Genomic DNA, 23,974 nt, shown 5'->3' with positions numbered 1-23,974 from the left:
ATCAAATCATATGATGACTTTTTTATAGATACTGAGGCGCCATAAATTTTGAACGACGACATAAGACTATGAATGTACATGAGTGTCGATAGATCATCAAGTCTGACTGAAAATGAACATGAAAGACGAAAAGTAAAGGTAACAGAAGCTACTACTAACATTTATTTATTTATTTTTATTATTCAGTTCAAACAATAGAACTGCTATATTGCTCGTATTTCAATTAGAACTACCACCCAGAAACAGAAGTACAAGATTCGAGGCCACTACAGTCCAGCGACCAAACTATTCCATCGTTGTTCACTGTCTACTGGTACTTAATTCGACAATCATACCATCACAGTTTGTATGAAAGAAACATATCACACTAGAATGGTAAATAACATTCAGTTCACATGAATTGCATTTGTGCTTAACATTCACACTTCAAATATTTAAGACTAATAATGGACCTACCTAAAGCTTCTGAGTATAAGTGCAACTGCATTTGAAAAGAAACACAAATTACATTAACATTATCGAAAGAATCACATGAAAAGCACTGAAAAGAAAAGGAAAGAAAAGAGAATAATGTACACAATCTAACCAGTATCCGTAGCGTCTGAAATCACAGCTTATTATTATGAAATACAAGGATTTTGAGCTCACCCCTCTATACTTTCTTAGAATTATTAACTTATGTACACAAAGATTTAAGGGTATGTACTTTACTGCTTATAAATAACCCTATTTTATTTGGAGAACTTTCATGTGTCATATATTTGAATAGCTTAGTTATATTGAATACTTTAGCTATGTTGACTTCACAAATTCTGGTTTTCCCTGGGAGTGATTTCCAGCCACACTTATTGCATTAACTGGCTAATTTGAAGTAAAGCAGAACTAATCCTACTTTACTACAATATCGTTTATCCTTAATATTTGCCATGCTTCGTTCAATAAGATCAATCCTCTCTATTCCACATGAAGCACAATCTAATGAATTATTAAGGACTATCTGTATTTGTTGCTGATTACCAGCCTTCTAACTTTTAGCTCTTTTGTTGTTCACTGGTATGTGATTTGCTGCGTTGGGAAAAATGTAACATAACACACATACTATGTAAAAGGTCACTTTTTATATGAAAAAGTTAGATTCACCCTGATACACGTAGAGAATAGTACGACTTAACGAGTTAAACAAAATGTGACGGTGAGAGGTGGTCTTCTTCCTTTCTTGGGCTTAACGTCCCACAATTATGCACCGAGGCTAAGGTGATGATGAGGCAGATTTTTCTGGTAGAAAGAAGTGGTAGAACCGCGAAAAAAGTACATGCACATGATATCTGTCCACCACAAAGCCTACCTTGGCGGAAGCTGGGATCGAACCAGAGAACACCCCCCCCACACACACACATCCGAGATGAGCGCTCTACTACTGAGCCCCGCGTCCTCAGAGGTGGGTTTCAATGTAAATTAAATAATTTTATATATAGAGCACACCAAGGGTTCTTCAACTGAAATGTCCACGCTGTCGGACTATTTTTCTAAAGTTCCAGCAGAGATTTGAGGAATAAAGCACCAAAACACACAGAAACAAGTCATAAGTTTGATAGTGTAACTGATACAGCAATTGCTTGGCAAGCGAAAGGTGAGCTTCGATTTTCGCCAGTCTAGTGACCAGATTTTTCCGTTGTGTTACATTAAAATAAATATATTCAGAATGCACCTTGAATAAGGATCAGGTGAAATTCGATGTAAATATCTCCAAAATCAAATTAACAATGTAGTATGGAAAATCCGAGCTAGTGATGTAACTCCATGTTAAAAAATAAAGTAAACACTCCACAATTTTTGTTTAATGTACTTAAGTAACTTGATCTTTAAAACTGCAAATGGGGTATAAAAAGAACATATATTTCTTCTTTATCTAGTGAGATCCTGCACGCATTTATGAAATATCCACGGATGTTAATGTCTTCTTCCTTTTGTAACGAAAAAGGTAAGATGAAGTAGAATGAAAAAATCAAACAATCAGATATACAGTTCATGTTTAATAAGACTTCTTTTTATTATATGCTTCTGATAAATATCTTCTCGAATGATAATCTGTCTAAGAGAATACCATTTATTACTGCATTCCCTTAATCTGCTTGAGTTTTGAGAACAGATCTATTCTGAACATATTTATATTTCTATATTTACGAAAACAATCTAGCAATGCAATAATACGCACTATATCATTTTCTTTGAGATGTAATACAAAATATATTGAAGCAGCACCGAAGAACTAAGAGCTGAACCTATGCAGAGAAAACATTAGTGTGGCTCGAAAGGTACAAGTTCTTGCGCCTATATGAACAATGTTGGCTTACTAATTAATGTACATGTCATGTACAGCTTTTTTTAACATATTAGTTTTTTAGGCTTGAATTTACATTTTATGTGTTGCTATCACTATTTCCTCAAGCACATGAATATTACTTTCTGTTACTACGATTTTCCTTTATTTTTTTTTTACCATATTCCACTATTCTTTTATATTATTTATCTTAAATATTTTTTAATTCTTATTCTGCACAAGTACAGGTAGCAGAATAATGAGACACAACAGCAACATTAAATTATACGATTTCTTAATATGTCCTTTACAAACTAGTAATTGTGTGAGAACATACAATAAAGATTGCAGCAAAGACTTGGAAATTCGAGTATATAGTCACTGCAAACAAATAAGTAAACAAATAAATAAAAACATAACAACACTAGACTTGTCATTCTATGGATAACTGGTTAAAACTAAATACACATTATTTGTGTATTTGCATCTATATCAAAGAAGTAAGATCAAACATTTCATATTTTCTGTTATTTGTTTTAGACGTAAGATATTGCAAAATATAGCTAATGTGTGGCGATTGAAATTACATATTAAAATTAACCCATTCTCAAAAAATAACTAAGAAATTATATATACAAAATTCAGTATTGCCAAGTGTTTATATTTATAGCGAACAAAATAGAGGAAACGCCTGACAAATTGACCTGAAACAATGTGTCATTCAACCTTCTCTTGTTTATTGCAGATAGTGAGAATAGTGGACTACTACTACCAACGTTGGAAGTTGTGCTGAACTGAGTGAATCGGATGTAAGATCTTACTAAGTTACAAAGAGATTTAGCTGTTGGTGCAGTCTAGTTCGCGTCTTGACAGTATAAATAGTGCACAGTAAAACATGGTCTGCTAAGGCAATAGCAGCAGATAAACTAAGCTGCAGAAGAATAACAAGGTATTGAAGCGAATAGTGATGTCATAGAAGAAAACATCGGCTGAAAAATTAAACCATTATCAAAACAATGTGCAACAGAAATTTCATAGAATGTGTATATATGGACATGTTACTATTACCTACTATTACCAAGTCACTAGAGATAGGCCAAAATGCTTAGAAGAGAACGAGCAGTACAATGACCGAAGCATGGAATTTACAGAGTTCTGAAAACGAGCCACTTGATCGGATGAGTCGACCATTATCTTATTTCCCACTACTGAATGCATAATTGCATGGTGAACATCACGTCACACATACGATGTGATCTGTCTTCATCCGATTGTTAAGCATGGATTGGCAGCTCTGGGGCTCTATATGATGGTATTCAACATATAGAAGAGGTTCTGTAACTTTTCTGGTCCACTCAGTCTCCACATATCAGTATTACCTAACATCTATGAGTAGTTCTGCGCCGATTTCAACCGTTATTGTCTCTACTTGAGTTGAAATAGCTTCAAATTTCATTAATCACAATTCAAGACTCGTATGTGTCTATTCCCACCAGAATTCAAGCTAAAGATAGCCCAACACCGCATTAATACACCAAATTCCTACTTCCAGAAGTATCTCTATTATTTTGTCTATTATGTCAATATTCTGCATGTTGATCAACAAACATTCTCCATATTTATCAGTAACATTTTTATTTTTATTTTAGGTAGATTTCCTGGAATGAATATTTGTATTAAAATTATGTTTCAACATATTATTTATATACTCATAAGAAATTATTATGAGGACATAAACTCATGTATAATGCTAGAATTGAAGTATTTAAAGTGTCTCGCTATATAAGAAATCGCATATCCAACTAATGTGATAATCAATACTCTAAATATCATACTGTTAATTCTTATTATTGTTCAAGGTGCTGAACTGTTGTAAATGGTTATGCTGGAACATCACAGACATTACAACACCGTGTATCATCGACAGATACCACTTACTTAAGAACACCGCGAACACTTTCTTTGTACTCATAATATTTATTGACAGAAAATCTCGTTTAGCAGGACTAAAGTTCAATAATTATATGACGACTTATATAACTAGCCTCCAATTTACTCTGTAAAAATAAATTTCTCGATCCCTGTCACGGATCTTCGTCATATAGCCAACACATATAAAAGAAAGAAAAACAGAAGACAACACATAATGTATATCCCTTTGAAAATTCGGAGGACTTTTCTAAGAAGCGAATCACTTTAATTTTCATGAATCCTCCATGTCAAAACATAAATAAAAGAATATTTGAAATTCAACTTTACGAAGAAATATTAAAAGGACAGTTGGGCAAGTCCCATTCAATTTGAATTTCCTGCTTTTGTTCACTTTAATAATTATCATATGGACTTTAATAATTATAAAGCTTACTATTAAATTATAGAAGTTTATTAAAATAAACAACAAGGAACTTTTTACATTATCGAAATCTGGTCAGATAGAATAAATATTGTGGCAACAACGAAAATGTTCATAGCATTTTTAATTAAAATTTACCTTGACATAAATATTCAACCAACGATATAATGCAAACGTCTATGTAATGGATTTAGTTTGCCCACATCAATTGTAGACGATGAAATGAAATCGCCAAAACTGAGATATTTCAGAGACTCAAAGACATGAATCCATATTTCAAAAAGTGATATATATATTATTTGTAATTAATAGGTTTTTCTAATGAAACATTAGCTTATATGGAATAAAGAGCCATTCATATGCTCTCTTTTTTAAAAAAAAAGATAAAAATAATAAAATAAAACACACTTTTATCAGTTATGCCCTTTTGTTATATACACGACGTCATGATTAATTAATTGTCATATACACGACGTCATGATTAATTAATATCAGAAAACCTACGAGCGAAGTCTAGATCAGGACAGTTCAATTTTCTACGATAAGTAACATTGTAAGGTCGAATATTTGGACTTGTAGGGACCGCAAGTTCTAACAGTAATTACATATATATCTAAATCAAATCGTAATTTACGGAAAATGATCACGTCCATCTTTGACTACTGAACTAATTATACAGCGTACTAATACAAAGAGATGAAAATCTTTATAGTTAGAAAACAGTCTACGTGATATTACACATTGTGCGCCGTGTACGTAGCAAATATTCATCTTCAAAAAATAATTATGACTTCCTACTTAGAGAATGTGCTATTCATGTGAGCATCTCGTATAAATTATAGAAAGTACATAATAATTGTAGTATTTAAAATCTAAATCTAAAATTAAAAATATAATCGATATCAAATACTGGATTATTTAAATCACATACAAAAGTGCGAATATTTTATAAAAGACCCAACTTTCTTGTAAACCTACCTGTTTGTTTCAATCCTAATGCGAAAGAAAACTACCACCACAACTGCAAGGTCTGGTAAATAAAACCATACCTAAGTTTTCTTTAAACCTTAATTTCCAAGGTAATTATGACGATATACATCAAGTAAAAACAGCCTGTTCAGGATATCAAAATAAATACAGCAAACTCTCGATATTCGTGCACAGACTATTCGGTTTGCTGGTTATTCATGCACGGTATTTTATTATATTTTACTTCGATGAAGGTGCCCAGAAAATTACAACAAGAAATTTCGAATCATGTGAACTGAGCTCGCACAACTGTAGTATAAATATACTAGATAAGCAAACCGAACTCGAGAACTTATGAAAGCTTAATCTACCGTAATTTCAACGTAGTGCTATTTAAATTAAAATTAATTATTAACCTTGTATCCCAAAAGAATGTTGCATCATATTAAAAGATTTGAACCTTCTATGGGGTTTTTATCAGTAACTTCTTTCGCTGTTATGCTTGATCTTAATTATTCATGTGGGGACATTTTTGTACCACAGTAATTATGAATATGAAGAAAAAGGTATTCATTTTTTAGAACTTCGCACATTTTCACTTAAAGGCTTCCAGTCTTGAAAAAAGAATTATAAGCATTTAATTGTATAAATAATAACAATATTTATGCTACTGTATTAATAATCAAGATTAAGCATAGCAGCGGGAGAAGAGTAACTGACGAAAACCCCACAGAGGATTGAAATCATTCAATACAATACAACATTCTTTTGGGACACAAGGTTAGTAATTAATTTTAATTTAGTAATATGTATCTTACAGCATCCATTAGCAGTATTGTATTTAATTACAAACATGACAGAGAATATAAATGATATTGTATTTTGACATATTGTAATAAATCGCAAAATACAATACTTGTCCCCGGTAGTTTGTTTATACTATAAATCAACATTTTTACGACCGCATATGTTCAGGATTTTCTTATGCTAAACCATTATTGCGGCATATCAACGAACATTTCTGATAATGTTTCTTCTTTATTCTTGTCGTTCTATCCGGTGATTAGCACGAATAATCGGGACTTGGCTATATTGATAACAGTACATTAAAAAAAAAACATCTTAACGTACAAATATATATTCTGAATTTTCGGTTTCCATTTCGCATTATTACTGAAATATCAAGAAATTACTACAAAAGAGTCTTATGATAACAGGGACAGTACTTGGTAATTATTAAATTTTCATTTAACTACATAGTATTAATCTAGGTGTAAACAACACAGATATAAAGTTATTATGCGCATCAGAATCATTTTACACAAACTCAAAGAGTATAGAACAACATTCAAACAGATTACTTCACAAAATAATAACTTAATTGGCATTCAACATTTCAATATCAAAATAATAATCACGTTTCTTCTATAACAAGATTAAAAATAAATACGAACCGTAAACTGTGACACAATTGAAACATTACAGCAAATAGCGCTGTATGACACATCTCAGTGAATTCGAGAAAAGTGGAGAAATTTTGTAGAATGTTCTTGGACTACAGCATTGTTCTGCTAAGAGACTAGTTTGCCAGCATACTAGTACCATAAGTTGGGCGATGAAGAAACGAGCCTTTCAGTTAGTTAGGTTCCGTACAGCAATTGATTCCACTGGTAACTCAGCACATCCCAAAATATATCACACAGAGTTATTTGGTGAAATGTTTTAATTATAAAATGTACAGTCATTACATAAAATGAAATGTCGCTTTATAATACAGAACACTGCTTTCTGGAAGGACGATTATAAACACCTTTATTACCAGCTGTTAAGTAAACAGGTATGATCACTAATGGCCAAATTCATGAACAGAGCTTCCCTTACTGTCGAATGGTTGGCTCGTGTGATCTCGGTAAATTGCAAATTAATATTTTAATTCACTTCAAATATAACCAGTTTCAAAAAGATTTTGATCAAAAATATCCTCGACTCCTTACAGAAATTCCATGGACATACGTAATTTCTACGAAATCATAATCATGTTTCTCTCGCAACCCGACTTTTCTCGCCAAATTGTTAATTCTTCTGTTAATTATATATATATATATATATATATATATATATATATATATATATATATATATATATAAATAAAAAGGCACCTTTGTTTTACTAAGTGTGCATTCCTACGAGCATTTGAAAATGTAGCAGAGTTCATTCACAAATATTCAGTGAATACTATTAAGTTACAATTTTTTCGGTTGAATTTCAAAATTTAGTTAATTTTTTTGGAAACTGGAGTATTTAAAATTTATTCCTTCTGGTATTTACGATAAGGAAGTCATCTACTTTGTGACAGGTCCGGTTTAACACACACTTGCGCCCTAGGCTACACTTCCGGACCCCCCTCCTCCCAAACCACCGGAAAAAAAAAAAAAGTAATGTAATGAATATGAAGATTCTGTTGTCCATTCTAATTTAATACACGACGAAGATTTGATATTTTGATCGAGCTTTTAAACTTGCTGTAAGTTACAATGATCAAATCGTCGATAATTGATCCAGCAATCAGTCGCATTTGTACAGTTTTTCGTTGTTCAATTCTCCTTTATACGGCACGATCACTCGACAAAATGACTATCAAATGCTCACGCGTAGATACACATACATTTAAGTTTGCAGATAGTGAGAAAACAAAAGTTATGAGATACACAAGAAAGGAAACAACAAAAATAACGATCAAAATAGGAGATCACATGGTGGAAGAGGTAAAGAACTTCTATTACTTAGGGAGTAAAATAACAAGCGATAATAGGTGCAAACAAGATGTAAAATCCAGGATAACTCATGCGAAGAAAAAACAGAAGGTTCTAACCAGAAACATCGACACGAATTTCAGAAAAGAGTATGTATGGAGTGTTGCGTTGCATAGATATGAAGTATGAACTCTAGAAGTAAGAAAATGGAGAATGGAGACTTCGAAATGTGGTGCTCTAGAAAGATGATCAAAATCAGGTAAAGCATCAAATGAAAAAATATTGAAAATGATAGAAAAAAAAGTACTGAATAATATCTCGAAAAGAAGAGACAGGATGACTGCACACAAAGCATGGAGGAATTACGCTATTAGATATGAAGGAAATAGTAGATGTAAAAATACCCAGAGACTACAATTAAAATATACCGGTCAAATAATGTAAATATAGGAAAGAAAAGCATATGAAAATGAAAAATCTGGCTCAGGATAGAGAAGATTGGAAAGCTACGCTAAACCATTCTGATGATTGCTGACCTAAAAAAAAGAAAGAAAATATATATATCCCGTAAAACTTGTTCAAAGCGGAACGGTGGGTATGGCGGAAACTTGCCCATTGTGAACGAACTCTTATGCTCTCAGCCAAGAAAACAGATTATGCAATTTTTTTTAAAAAAAAATTATTTATTTATTTTTTACAAAATACGGAATCAATCCAACTCGGAAACGGAAAGCAGTACCTGAAGAATTCAGTAGAAACTGTGCGTATATTACGGAAATATTTTCAAAATATTCCACGATAGAGAAATCTATTTTTAATACGTTACAGTACTTTCATAGCTTTCATCTTATTCGCCTACTCCGAGCTGATTACGGGTAATTTAGTATACATCTTTTCACAGGAATGCGAGAATGATCAGACAGCACTGTTTTTTCCTTTGTCAATGCTGAGTGGCTTTGTGCATAATCCTCCAAACCAGCAATCAGAGGATGGGGGAGAATGAAAATATCTAAATTCTTGAAGAATATTCCTATTATACTTCATGACCTTACAACACCATGTTTTAACATTTTCACATCTTAGCAAACTAATTTGTTCCCAAGTTGCATGACTCATCTTTTAATGATGAGGTTATTGAAATTAAAGAAAAAGACAACTCTCTATACGGGAATTAATGACACATTTTAAGTGCGGGAAAATGATAATTTATGATCCGCTAAAACGTTAACATAAAATTCAGGAAATTGTCAAATCAAGAGGAAACGTAAGAAATTAACGACGAATGCTACAAAATAATGTTATCTCCTAAAATGTATTGTGGTCTCTAGTTTAATGTAGTGTAGTGTAGTGCAGTGACATATGTTATGAAATCTAGTGTACAAGTTAATAAATATTTACTGTGGCATTTTACAACATGTATCAGTGTAAGAATGAAATCAATGAGAATCTACACTCCTAAACAGCAGATACGTCTATTGGTGAATATTTAAAATTAGTATAAAATTATTCAGATTTATAGTAATTTTTTGTAATTTTGTATAAGGAGTTTGTCCAATTTGGAAAAATAGGTCTCCTGCGATTTTGCTTTGAACAATATATAAAGATACTTAAATTCTTGAAAATTGCACAACTTTTTAAACATTATTCCATGAATAAGTATGCATTATTCTCTGCCCCTCTAAATACAGAAGGAATGCACTGTACACTTGTCCTTAAATAATAAATGTATATTCTCTTTGTTTTGTTAAAAAAAAAAAAAAAAAAAAAAAAAAACTCATATTGGTTGTTTACTACTAGAGTTGCTTAACATATATATGACTGTACATTTTATTATAGAATTGAAACAGTTTAACTTTCTTTCCATACGTACACTCATGTCCAAAATGATTGTCGCATATCTATAACTGTCTTATTGTAAAAATATAATTTGATATTTATTTTGCAGGGTACTTTTAATACTGGTACTATATGTATAATCGGGAAATGTATATTTGTAGTCAATTTCATGGGAAAAGAATTATAAATACGAAAAGTAGAGTCAGTAAAACAAAATGTTGCTAAATGGACAAGAAAGTTTTATTTTCGTTTTATTATTCTTATTTACTGCTCTTTTGACATGAAATTTGCCACATACATGTCTTTGCCGATTATACACATACTAACATTATAATAAATACCGAGCGAATTCGTTATCAAATTATATTCCTACAACAACATATTTATAGACATGCGACAATAATTTTGGACATGAGTGTACATCCGCTTCTAAAATTAAATGGTTAATTCAAAAGTTTTCTAAGTTCAAACATTAATAAACGGTTGTAATATGAAACTAATAATTGCGAATACAATAAACAATGAAATGAAATATGATCCAACGCCAGTGTTGACATGTTGTGTACACTTCGAAATTTTGATAGGCCATTTAAGAAAAAAAGTTTTCTGCGTACAGTCAGAAACAAAATACATCATGCTGAAGAATGTTATATTGTCCACATATTTTTTATCCTTAAAACATTATTACTATTATTTATTGTAAAGCAACAGTGTTCTATTTTCTTAAGAGAAAATCGATTTTGGCACCGACTGTACCTGCAAACACACAAAAATACAATTTATTCAATCTTTCGACACTAAAACTATCAAAAGAATACTTCATTCCTATAGTTCTTAAAAAAGTAAATAAATTAAATATATACTGATATATTAAGTATATATACCTGCAAGTAACTTGGGCCCTTAATGATATCATGGCGAATGTATTCTGTTTTTGAACACGCTTCATAATCTCGATATTAGGGCAAGTTATACATTAATACTTTGTACCACACATTAACCCAAGCTGAAAGAAAGTCTAATATATAAAAAGTACACAAAATCTTCTTAAAATGTCAGTCATGTGTATGCAAAACATAATGCTATGATTCAATTTCTCTTTTAACGTGCTTAATTGTGTACAATCTCGCATATCGTCAAGATAATATATCTCCCTTTTTGTTACGTATAATCGTCTGAGAAGATATTACGAAGTAGTCCACAAAAGTCGATTTACACTTTGACCAATGGATACGACTCCTGTGTTCTACTAATACATTTTTAATTCACTGTCATATTTCTTGTATATATAGAATTATTCTTAGCTTAAAAATGATGATACCATTACAGCTGCAACCGTGACAAGATAAGCTGCGAAATTACAAGTTATGGAATTACACAGTAAAAAAATTACATCAGTCTCTTGGAAAAAGGAACATCTACACATATTCACTTTGTACATATTTACAATATTATTATATATATATATGCACACAGCACACTCACACATAAGCATGTAAGTTGATTAAATTTACAAATATGAAATGCTATAAAAATATTACCTATATAGTAAATGTTCAATATATATATATATATTATAGGCAACACAGAGAGATCTGCAACAGAATCTCTGCTTATAAAACCAGGAATTAACAGGCTATTGGAATAAATCCAGTAGTTAAGTCATAAAAGGAGTATAAAACACATGTGATTCAGGCTTCACATATTCGCTTTTTATTTTCACAATAACTTGGGCACCACTACTAGCATAAACACTATACATCTCGCTGGAATGCAATAGACGCCACGCTTATGCTGCACAAACACAAAGTAATTATGCCCATCACAATGTAAACTGATGTTATTAGCCAGAACGAGAAGAGATACAAAGTTCTGTTGCAATAATCCGGATCTGATGGATCATAACTTGGCTCATATACTCTATACACCCACACAGAACCTGTCAAAGAAAATTCATATATAAAATTCTAACGAAATATATTTTCTTACACTAATAAAAGCAATATTCAGACATACGCATTCACAAAATACCTGGAATATTTAATCTACACATATTTAACTTTTTACAAATTATGTGGTAAAGGTACCACGACCTCGTACAGAACAGTTGGTAATGTATTTATAAGCTATGATATTTGAAAGCTAATTTCTTGTAGAATTTCTATTCATGTACACTGATACTTGTCTACGTACCAAAAAAATGTTCAACACATGCAGGCTGCTAATTTACGGAGTAGAAATATTTATTTATGTATTTACGGATACACAATTTGCGAACAGAAAAACAACTTGTCAAGTTTGCGAGTCAATTTATCAAGTTGTATTAATGTAATCTGAGTTACTTCTGTCATTTAGTTAAACTATACGCACACTCTGAAGAGCCTCAGCAGTAAATTCTTCACAAAAGGTAGTTAACGCCTATCTCTTCGATTGGAAATAAATATCAATTAGATTCTGAATGTTTACGTTGTAGCTACAGGGTGAAGTATCAATACAACCAAATTATACATATTGTGTTTCCAAATGTTTTGCTTCATTATAAATGTACTAATTAAACGACAAGCTTTATTTAACCCGAGACAGCCAAATGTGTTCCAATGGCAAATATGATTTTATTCTGATTATTATACGCGAGATTTCCACACTCCTAAACATCCCTATGTCCACTGTGTCTGATGTGATAGTGAAGTGGAAACGTGAAGGGACACATACAGCACAAAAGCGTACCGGCCGACCTCGTCTGTTAACTGACAGAGACCGCCGACAGTTGAAGAGGGTCGTAAAGTGTAACAGACAGACATTTATTCAGACCATCACATAGGAATTCCAAACTGCATCAGGATCCACTCCAAGTACTATGACAGTTAGGCGTGAGGTGAGAAAACTTGGATTTCATGGTCGAGCGGCTGCTCATAAGCTACACATCACGCAGGTAAATGCCAAACGACGCCTCGCTTGGTGTAAGGAGCGTAAACATCGGACGATTTGAGCAGTGGAAAAACGTTGTGTGGAGTGAGGAATCACGGTACACAATGTGGCGATCCGATGGCAGGGTGTGGGTATGGCGAATGCCCGGTGAACGTCATTTGTCAGCGTATGTACTGCTAACAGTAAAATTCGAAGGTGGTGGTGTTATGGTGTGGTCATGTTTTTCTTCGAGGGGGCTTGCACCCTTTGTTATTTTGCGTGGCATTCTCACAGCGCATGCCTACATTGATGTTTTAAGCACCTTCTTGCTTCCCACTGTTGAAGAGCAATTCGGGGATGGCGATTGCATCTTTCAACACGATCGAGCAACCGTTCATACTGTACGGGCTGTGGCGGAGTGGTTACACGACCATAACATCCCTATAATGGACTGGCCTGCACAGAATCCTGACTTGAATCCTATAGAACTCCTTTGGGATGTTTTGGAACGCCGACTTCGTGCCAGGCCTTACCGACCTACATCGATACCTCTCCTCAGTTCAGCACTCCGTGAAGAATGGGCTGCCATTTCCCAAGAAACCTTCCAGCAACTGATTGAAAGTATGCCTGCGAGAGTGGAAGCTGTCATCAAGGCTAAGGGTAGGCCAACACCATACTGAATTCCAGCAGTACCGATGGAGGGCGCCACGAACTTGTAAGTCATTTTCAGCCAGGTGTCCGGATACTTTTGATCACATAGTGTATCTGCATCATAGGATGTAAGTGGTTACGTAAGATGTTCACTCATTTGCAGTACTGCGTCCTGTAAGTGTAACCACAGAAGCCATGGTATAACAGGAAGTTGTGGACCACAGCATACAAAGCTGCAGTCATTCGAAGTGTGGCAAAAGACTGATGCTACAACATCTTTTATTAGTCATTTTGTACAATAGGAATACTAACCCCTTTAAAGTAATCCCCGGCATGATCTCTACACTGGAACGTTCCATTAATGAAAACAGCGTTGCCAGTCATTTTCGGAAATCATGTTCATGATATCCGCCGCTTTTCTTTTCACAGCTTGTACTATTTCAAACCTGGTTCTTTTCAGAGCTGACTTCACCTTGAAAAAAAAAAAAAAAGTAGATAAAGCAAGATTCGGCTAATATGGCGGAAGATCTAACGCAAAGGATCTCATGTTTAGCCAAAAATGTCTTCACTGATAGTACTGTGTGACCCGGAGCATTCTCTTGGTGCAGAATCTGACTTGTTTGTCCACAAATCAGGTCGTTCTCTTCTTATTCGCTAAAATTAATGTTGGTTTACAGTTTCATTGTCGGGTACTTAATTAACGTACGAAGGCTGGAAAGAAATAAGTGGCAACATTGTTTTATCCTCGCGTAGGGATTTTTGTTCGAGCTCCTGTTGGCAATACATGTAAGGGTGGGTGGAGCTATACAACGCGGGTGGCGATGCTAATGTAGGTGCTACAGTGATCGTAGTGATATAACCGCTACCAGGTTATAGAAGTATTTTTTGTGGACGCTCTGTATATTTCGTAAAGACAGTGATTATTATTTTCTATTTATACTTTATTTTGCGACGCAAATAAGTTCTTTCTTCGGTGGGAATTGCTTCCTTCCCACGCAACTGGACAAAGAAGTCTCTCATTGTTTTTTCATATATATATTTAAAACATTGCTTTTTGGTGAGAACATTTCAGTGAGTGACAAACCTTTTCAGTGTTTCTCCCTGACTTATTAATATGCACAGTATATATTCTGCAATTATTTGGAACTGAATTGAATGCTTTCTTTAATCATTTATGGAAGTACTAGCTGACCAGATGTTCAAGTGACCAGAGTGACGCCAGTCACATTGCTTTTCCATTTCCATATCTGTACTTTCACACGCCCAAATTATCGCAATGTCTCGTGCATCGTGCCCATGGACTAAAATTAACATAAATTCTTTTCCGTATTCTGTTTGCATGTGCATACACATGATTTAACTGAGTGGTTTTTAGAATGAACTGCCAACATTCTTCAGTAAACCATTGCAGATCGTATCCCGAACCTTTGTGCTCGAGGAGTTTGACTCCGGAATTGTGTGCAGCCTCCACGCACGTTGCGTCGGGAATTAAGTATGACTTTGTGTTAAGGGGCACAAGCTACTAGCCGGTGAAGGACGTTTTCCTACGGCTAGCCCCAACTAGTGAAGTCCCAGGTTCACATACCTTGTGCGTATGTTATAAACGCGCCCTCCAACATTAGCATTCCACTTTGGAAATGTATTTTGCTGAAGACTCTTCTCAACTCTTCAGGATTGTTTGGAGCAGCAACTAGATTGCTACTTGGGATTATCCCGGTAACTTTTCCCCCAGTGCTCTTCCCCCAAGTGCGTCAATGGTGTGAGAAAAGCATTTACAGTGAAATCTGAATCATAATCTTCTATATATATATATATATATATATACAGTATATCAAAGTGATAAAGGGCTACAGTGCATTGAAAAGGCAAAGTGTGATTGTGATATTGGAAATAATTATATATATATATATATATATATATATATATATATATATATATATATATATATATATATATGTAGTGTGAAGTGTTGTGATCATTTCTCTTCGTTCTTCTTTTAATAGTATTCTAATAAATAAGTATAGTGTCTTTTAACCCAGTGTACAGTGTATATGTGTGAATGATATTTGTGTGCGTTATGGTCTGGATGACCGTCTGATCGTCCGTGAGGTTTTCGAGACGAGACATCCGAACCTCTCGGCACCTAATGCTCATCTCATCATTGAGACCGATGAGCGATTTGGAAACAATTTGTAATCTCTTCTTGGAGAGGTCCTTTAACGTCCTACTCAGGTAAGTCCAGGTCTCTAGCAAATACCCACTGGCAGGACCACGGAGGACAAGAACCACGAACAGAGATTTGATATATTTGATGGTTATAAATAAATGGCTACCCGAACAGAGACTCGAACTGGTTGTAAATAAATGGCAGCCCGAACAGCGAACCGATACCTGGTTGGTTACAAATAAATGACGCCCGAACAGCGACCCGATACCTGGTCGGTTACAGTGAAGTGTGTTGAATGTAAGTTGTCAAATCACACCGCTTTAAAGAAGATGTCGCTGTTCGGGCGGCACGTGGAAAGTCAGAACAACGTGCATGGATAAAGATCGAAGCGGCACGTGGAAAAAATATCAGAGAATGTCACTCTGAACTACATGAAGCAAGCGGTTATGACGCATTACCGCATCGGACTGTGGCACGTTGGGTTGCAGCATTTCGTGAAGGACGTAATAATGTGCAACAGAGACCAGGTGGAGGTCGACATGGGGCCAAAAACTGAGTCATTGAATTGATTCTATCTTTGCTGCATGTAGACACAGGAGGTGGACAGGTAGGGAACTGGCTAACGAGGTAGGAACATACCACACTAGAGTGTTGAATGTGTTACACAATGTCCTTGGTTACCGAAAAATCGCATCCCGGTGAATGCCGCCTTACAGACGTTCACAAATGACAGAGATACCACCTCGTCAGTGATCATTTGGCACATGGGTAGGTCGCGTATTCCTGGACAGAATCATCACACTGGACAGAACATGGGCTCTTATGAGCCAGAACTTAAGCGCCAGTAAAATTAATGGCACCACTCATCATCTCCCCGACCCCAGAAGCTGCGTCAGGAACTGGGAAATATGAAGGTGATGCTGATAGCGACATACGATGAGAGTGGTGTCATATTACGGCATGCAGTTCCTCCGAACCAGACCGTAAATGCAGTGTACTACCGCAGGTTTCTGGAACATCTGCGTCCTGCACAGCGCAGGAAACGACCCAACTTCATAAGGGATCCACCCATTGTTTTGCATGACAACGCCTGTTGTCACAACGCAGTTGCTGTGAGGAACCTGTTTGCATGATGGAGTGAGAGGTTCTAGAGCACCCACTCTATTCACTGGACATGAGTCCACGTGACTTTCATCTGTTCCCTAAGATGAAAGAACCACTGCGAGGGATGCGTTTCCGCACCAGAGATGCCATACTTCGAACTATAGGGCGCTACATGAACACAGAGGGCACTACTGCTGCTATCCTGCGACTTCCCACATCTGGCAGCGGATGCAACATGCTGCAGGAGGTTACGTTGAAGTTCTGTAGAAGTCTCATGATTATACAATAAATGGTTCACGAAAGATTTATGTGTTGCCACTTATTTCTTTCTAACCCTCGTACACATCCCACAATGTCGAACAAAACAATCATCGCTGCTTTGAATTTCGATTTGCTCATTCGAACTTTCTTGTGACGTGGAAAATAAGCATTCTTCCAATGTATTGACTCGCGTTTGGTTTCAGGATTGTAGTGTAAAACCATGAATTGTTACAGCTTATCACTCTCTCTATCTCTAAGAATGCAGTCTTTTTTAAAGTTCGTCAAAATGTCAGCACAAATGTCCATTCGAGTTTCCTTTTGTTCCAATGTCAGGTTCCTTGGCACTAATTTTGAACTCACTTTCTTCATGCTAAAACCTTCATGAGCTCGCTGTTCATGAGCTCAATAGCAAAACCATTTTTTTTTTTTTTTTTTTTTTAATCACACCTCTTTATTTCGCGGTACGGAGGAAGTTTGGACCATAATCTGCTTTGAGACTTCGCCATACATAAACATGTTCTCGGCATCTTTTTCGTCGCTCTACAGCGTTGTTAGCCGTTACCAGAGTTTGCAATTCTATTGCAGATGTTCAGCTTATGCAACTTGCGTCGGACTGCGATTGTCGCAATAGGTTGTTCCAAGTGTTGATTGAGTTTCACAGTACTTTAATTGGATACTCTACGGTCCTTGGTGAGACTCCTCTTCGATGCTTGGCGATTCCTGCCACTGAGGCTTCTTTTCCGTTCACTATTACTCTTCACTTATGTTGTTTTGCCATGAGTTCTGCAGGTTACTATGAGCATTGTTACTAGCGACACACTTAACATACGGTCGCCTTAGATACATTTGCACTAACAAATCTTGCATCCTCCTTGAGAAATATCCCATTTCGCATCATCACCATCTACTAGCTTCAACAACGCTTCCGTTCTATTCCACCTGACGTACTACAGACGATCATTTAATACATCACTAACAACAACCAGGTATTGCAGATGCATCCTCAGTGTTATCACTGCTCACCTCTTACGTGTTGCTAACTACATGTTTCCGTTTTTAGGTCACCATCTATAAATACAATGCGCTGAACTATTTAGCTCCCGTCCTAAACATACGGGAAGTTATACTTAGATAGTTCGTTAAGTAGGTAGGTAGGTAGGTGAAGCAAATAATATTGAATCGAATAACGTTTCTCTTCCTTACGATAATTAAGATAATAGATATATAAATATTTTCTTGTGCTGTGTGTCTTATAACAAAACAACGTAATAACTTTATTTTTCACACGCTCGAATCAGATAATGTAAATTAAAATATATTTACCAATAATAAACCATCCAAGCATAAAACAATTTATGAGTGTTTGTGTTGGGGTTTGTCTAATTCTTTCTTCTTCTTGCTCTTCTTCCCGCTGTCGTACCCGCGTCGATAAATGGAGAAGCTGCTTCACAACACCAAATCCACCTGCAAATTATCAGAAATCTAGTGTATAGTAGAAATTCAGCAAACAAAAAGAATTATTGTGCGTATGTACTATAACAAAGGTAACTGTTTTCTAGAGACACTTCCATTACAATAATTAATTCCAATGGCATTCATTAAAACGTCTTTGGAGGTTATCCGTTTTATATTCAAAGCTATTTATTTACCTTAATACATAGTACTTTTACAAAAAGAGAAACGAAAGAAAGACGTTGCGCTACAAGAAGTTTGAAGTCCTTTCCACTGGTCTAGTGGCTAGCGCGTGCTCGTTGCTCTGGGTTCGACTCTCAGTGGGAAAGCATTAAAATTTGAACTAATTTTCACGTTAAATTGTAGTTCCATGTCTCGAGTAAAAACCTTGAATAATTAGATAAAGATGAAAGGATAAGTTACCAATTCTTCTTATCTTGGTGACTATCTTCTGGAACGTTCATCACTTTTGGATAGAATAATTTTATGATACATGTATATCCTAAACATATAAACCATCCAATCGTGGACCATCAAGATGATATTAAACGATTAAGATCCATTTCTAGGGTGGTAATATACGGGTAATGATCCAAGATAGCTTGGAGAGATCATTCTGGAAAGGGAAGGACACGTCTTTGAGATCCTCAGTTAGACTTCTTAAGAGTATCAGACTTCTCATAGTCGTTTTCCTAGTTCCCAAAGCTTTAATGACTTCACTATAAATCTTCTTAATTGATAGTTATTTCCTTTGGATTATTCAAAGCACCAAAAACCCTCCTCGCTAGTCTAGTGATTACCAGACGCGCCTTTGGCGCACTTGGTTCAGAGTTCGATATCTGGAGAGCAATGAAATTTGAATGCGCGTATCTACCAAACTTATATAAATAAATTTCCTGGTTCTTTTCCTTGACTCTATCGCTTCATTTTTCTTAGTATGACTCATGAAAAATAACTTTTATTTGAAGTGTATTGTAAGTTTTCACCATTTTTTATATAGTTATGCACTACATTGCAAACGTGCAAGGTAACCAGTTTATTTATTTGTAATTTAAGACTATTTAATGGCCTCTCTCCATCTCTCACAGCCACCCTTTCCATCCCCATTATTTACTTATTTCGTTTTTTTTGGTGTGTGTTTGTGTGTGTGTGCGTGTGTTAGGTTTCTAGCCACACCTGATATTTCCACATCATAAGAGAGATTACAAGTTAGATTGCACAAACACCACGGGAACCAAGCTTCTGAATATAACATACAAAGTTTTGTCTACAGTAATATACGAAAATCAAGAGATAGTCTAAGATTATCGGTGAACATCAAGCTGGATTTAGAGCTAACAGAAGCACAACGGATAATTATTTACAATAAGATAAATAACAGAGAAACACTATGAGCATAATGTTACCTTACTTATGCTACTTATCGATTTCAAGACTATTTTTGATGTGTCAATCGACTAGTGTCAATACAATGTCACTAAACGATACATTGAAGGAATTTGGTATACCTAGGAAATTAGGGAGACTAATAGAAAATGGAAAGACAATGGAAAAAGGATAGGGTGAAAATAGGAGATAATATAACTGACCCATTTCATGTAATAGTGGAGCAAGGCGATAAGCTCTCAAAAACACTTTCCAATATAGTTTTACACAGAACCATAAATAAAATAAGACACACGAGTAAAGCCAGTTATTAGCTTACGTAAAAGACATTACAACTATAGCCAAAACTGGAAGAGAACTAAAACAGATCTATGCCGGATTGGAACAAAAGATGGAGTAAATGAAATTAAAAGTTAATACGGTAGAACTAAATGCGAGGAACATTTTTAAAGTAAGGTCTGTTTAATAATAATAATAATAAACATTTCAAGTGTATTACATTCTTAGGAGGTTATATATATATATATATATATATATATATATATCAGTTACGCTTCAACTTAACTTCCGCTGATGATAAAACATTTGTCGTATCAGGAGACAAGTTTCTGTAGACTCATGCCATGAAAGTTTTCCTCCTGAGAGACCAATTCATCCTACACAAATTTGTAGAGAACAGATCGTGAAGCTTGCGAAAAATTCTCTGACAGCGTGGAAATGGTGAATCGTCTGTTTCTATGAATCTTGATCTCTGCCACACGCACAAGATCGTTAGTGATTATAAAGGGCTGGCCCGATCATGGTTTATCATGAACAATCTCCCGCCCTTCCTTAACCAGTCTCACCCACTCACGAACTTTGCCATCACTCATTGCATTTGAACCATACGCCTCACAGATGTGGCGATGAATTTCTGCCGTATCTATTTATTCTCTAATGTCTATTTATTCTCAAAAAATGCCGGGAGACACTGTGCATGTAAAAAATTACGAACGCTTGCACTTAAGTTACTTATTGCCAACCAGATCTTACTTTAAAAACGTTCCTCGTAAATTGTAATATCTGCAAATGAGAAGAAAAGAAGTGTAATGAAATTGGAAATAGAAAGTCAGATCCTCGAGGGTGTGAACAGCTTCAGACATCTAGGCTTTACACTGAATAATCAAAACAAAATGAATAATACAAAATAAGAAAGTACAAGCAGGAAATAAGGAATAACATCGTAACAACGCAGTTCCTGAAGAGCAAATTAATTAGTAATTACAAAAATTAAGACGTATAACGTATGATGTGAAAATATGGACCATTACTAAGCGAAATGAGGATGTGTTCTGAATATTCGAAAGAATAATTATAAGAGAAATCTATGGACCCGTGAAAAATGATGATAAATGGAGAAGCAAAGCTAAAGAGGAAACAAATGATATATTGAGAAACAAAGATACAGTAAATTTAGTAAGGTCAGCATTTAAATTGTTTCAATCCTGTAGAGAGAATGTCGGATAAAAGACTGCCGAAGGAAGTCCTGCATGAAAGGATGTATGCTGATGAGGAAGAGGAAGACCCAAGTTACGATTGACTGACGATGTAATGGAAGATCTGAAGCGAATGAAGATAAAAGGATGGAGTAACAAATTGAAGGAATGAGACGAATGTAGGTTACAGTTGGAGAGACCGAAGCCCACATAGGGCTGTAGAGCAGTGTGCTAAAATGAGGTTCTAATTAAACTGTAGGTCTACACCTCATGTACAGCAAAAGATACGTTAAACTTTAAATAAATAAATAAAAACAAACATTGTGTCGAAAACAATGGCTAACTTTATAAATTGAATCTTGTAAGTGCTACCAAGCATTTGTAAAATTTTAACACTGTCATGGTATAACAATATTTTGAAAAATAAGAAAATATGCTATGGACATTCACAAATTGAAATAAACAGTATCTTCAACACTCAACTAAATAATTTTGAGTGTCACAAAACGTAGCTTCCTTTACACTGATAAGGACCACCATCCACAGTTTCTCGAATTCGAAATAGGACCTGTTGAAATTTGGCGTTTTCGCCACTTTGGACAGCCCTAGCTCTGAAACAATGAACTTTTCGCCATAGGTCTATATGAACTTTTCCTCTTATTTTGTTGTGAGGAATCAGCTCTAACAGTTTGTCGGTACAGTTCATATATCCCTCCCCTCCCCCTCTTGTGGGATCTATCGTTAAGGGAAATTATAAAAAACTTTCCAGTCCCAAACCTCATCTATGTGGAAAATTTGGTTGAGATAGGTCGGGTGGTTCAAGACTTATTAAGTGACAAACTTAGTCACTTTTATTTTTATTGATTTATTTATATATATATATATATATATATATATATATATATATATATATATATATATATATATATATATATATCCCCCTACCCTACGTTGTTCCTTCAAAGTGAAATGATAAAATCCATCCCAATTCCAAACCTCACCCATGTCGAAAATTTGATCGAGATTGGTCGTTTGGTTCAATAATTATTAAGTTTTATTTATTTTTTCTATCTTCCCCTCCTCCCCCACCCTTAAGTTCTACCGTCAAAGTGAATAGCTAAAATCACTCCCAGGCCAGAACCACATCTACGTCAAAAATTTGATCGAGATCGATCGGGTGGTTCAAGAGATTAGGAGTCACAAACGTAGTCTCATTCAATTTTATAATATAGATTCACTGGAAGCATGTCATGCTTGACCTATTCATGACAAACAACAAATACATGAAATTATGTTCTACATGTAAAAGTATCTTACCTCCAACAACAAGGTAAACAGGAATATATTCGCCTCCCCTACAGTCATTAAAGTACACTGATCCGATGACTACCATACACACTGGTATAACTATGGTAACTCCAAGTATAACTGTACAACCAACTGAAAAAGGTAAGTAAATGGAAATTTAATGAAGTTCTTAGAAAGTACCTACGCAGGTCTTTAAAAATGTGTAAGTAGTACAAATGAATAAGAGAAAAACATATCCTACACCGCGCGAATCACCATGCACTTCTGAATTTCGTTTACAGTAACTAATATAAATTTAACTTTCACTATAAATTTCATAACTACTATGTGATGAACTTTACCTGTTATTGATTTTCTAGATTATAAATCCAAAGTTATGTCAGATAACCTAAAAAGTAGTTAGCCTTTTGTGCACAAGATGGCTTAGTGGGCCAAATTTCAGGGTTGAAACTAGTAGATATGCAAAAAAGTGTTGTGATCGTTTTAATCAGACGCCTGGTATTGTACCATAAGTTGAATGAACTATCGAAACAGCGCTCGCTACATTTACAATTTTATTTTGATAAAAGTGCAAATGCTATGCAGGCCCGTGAAGGAATTTGTGTTGTTTATGTGCAAGGTACATTGTCAAAAGCAACAGACAAAAAATGGTTTAGTCACTTTTGTTCTGGTAATCTCGATATTCAACATGTTTCTCGCAGTGGGGGATCAATCACAGAAAAAATCGATGATATTGTGGTAAGCATATCGAGCAAGTTCAGCATATAAGTAGTCATCACATTGCCAATAACCTAAACATTCATCACCAAACAGTGTTAAACCATTTTGAAAAAGCTGGCTACAAAATGAAGTTTGACGTCTGTGCGCCATATAGTCTGATTCAAAAATATTTACTCGAGTCATTTCTGAAGCGGTTGATCTTGAGTGATAAAAAGTGGATACAATAAAAATGTGTGAAATTCTGATCGAAGCAAGAAGTTCGACAGTTTATGGCTATGCGACTGGAAGGGAATCGTGTATCACGAACTGCTG

The 23,974-nt window shown here is 35.0% G+C and overlaps 1 protein-coding gene across 2 annotated transcripts in view; it reads right to left on the bottom strand.

Moving 5' to 3' along the window:
* Window positions 1-2,194: 2,194 nt before the first annotated feature.
* LOC145680706 (transmembrane protein 272-like) overlaps window positions 2,195-23,974 on the bottom strand; it is a 59,993-nt gene continuing 38,213 nt past the window's right edge. For both annotated transcript variants that reach the window (XM_081751623.1, XM_081751624.1), the window contains 3 exons: window positions 22,952-23,074; window positions 18,645-18,785; window positions 2,195-12,170 (listed from right to left, as the gene is read on the bottom strand). In XM_081751623.1, the coding sequence (XP_081607749.1) occupies window positions 11,986-12,170; window positions 18,645-18,785; window positions 22,952-23,074 (449 nt within the window). In that variant the 3' untranslated portion in view covers window positions 2,195-11,985. The remainder of the gene's footprint in view (window positions 12,171-18,644; window positions 18,786-22,951; window positions 23,075-23,974) is intronic.

The sequence above is a fragment of the Thermobia domestica genome, chromosome 3 (genome assembly GCF_964235325.1).
Source record: "Thermobia domestica chromosome 3, izTheDome1.hap1.1, whole genome shotgun sequence".
In the NCBI taxonomy this organism is placed as follows: Eukaryota; Metazoa; Arthropoda; class Insecta; order Zygentoma; family Lepismatidae; genus Thermobia; species Thermobia domestica.
Note: the sequence above shows the minus strand (reverse complement) of the source record. Positions and strands in the feature narration are given on the sequence as shown.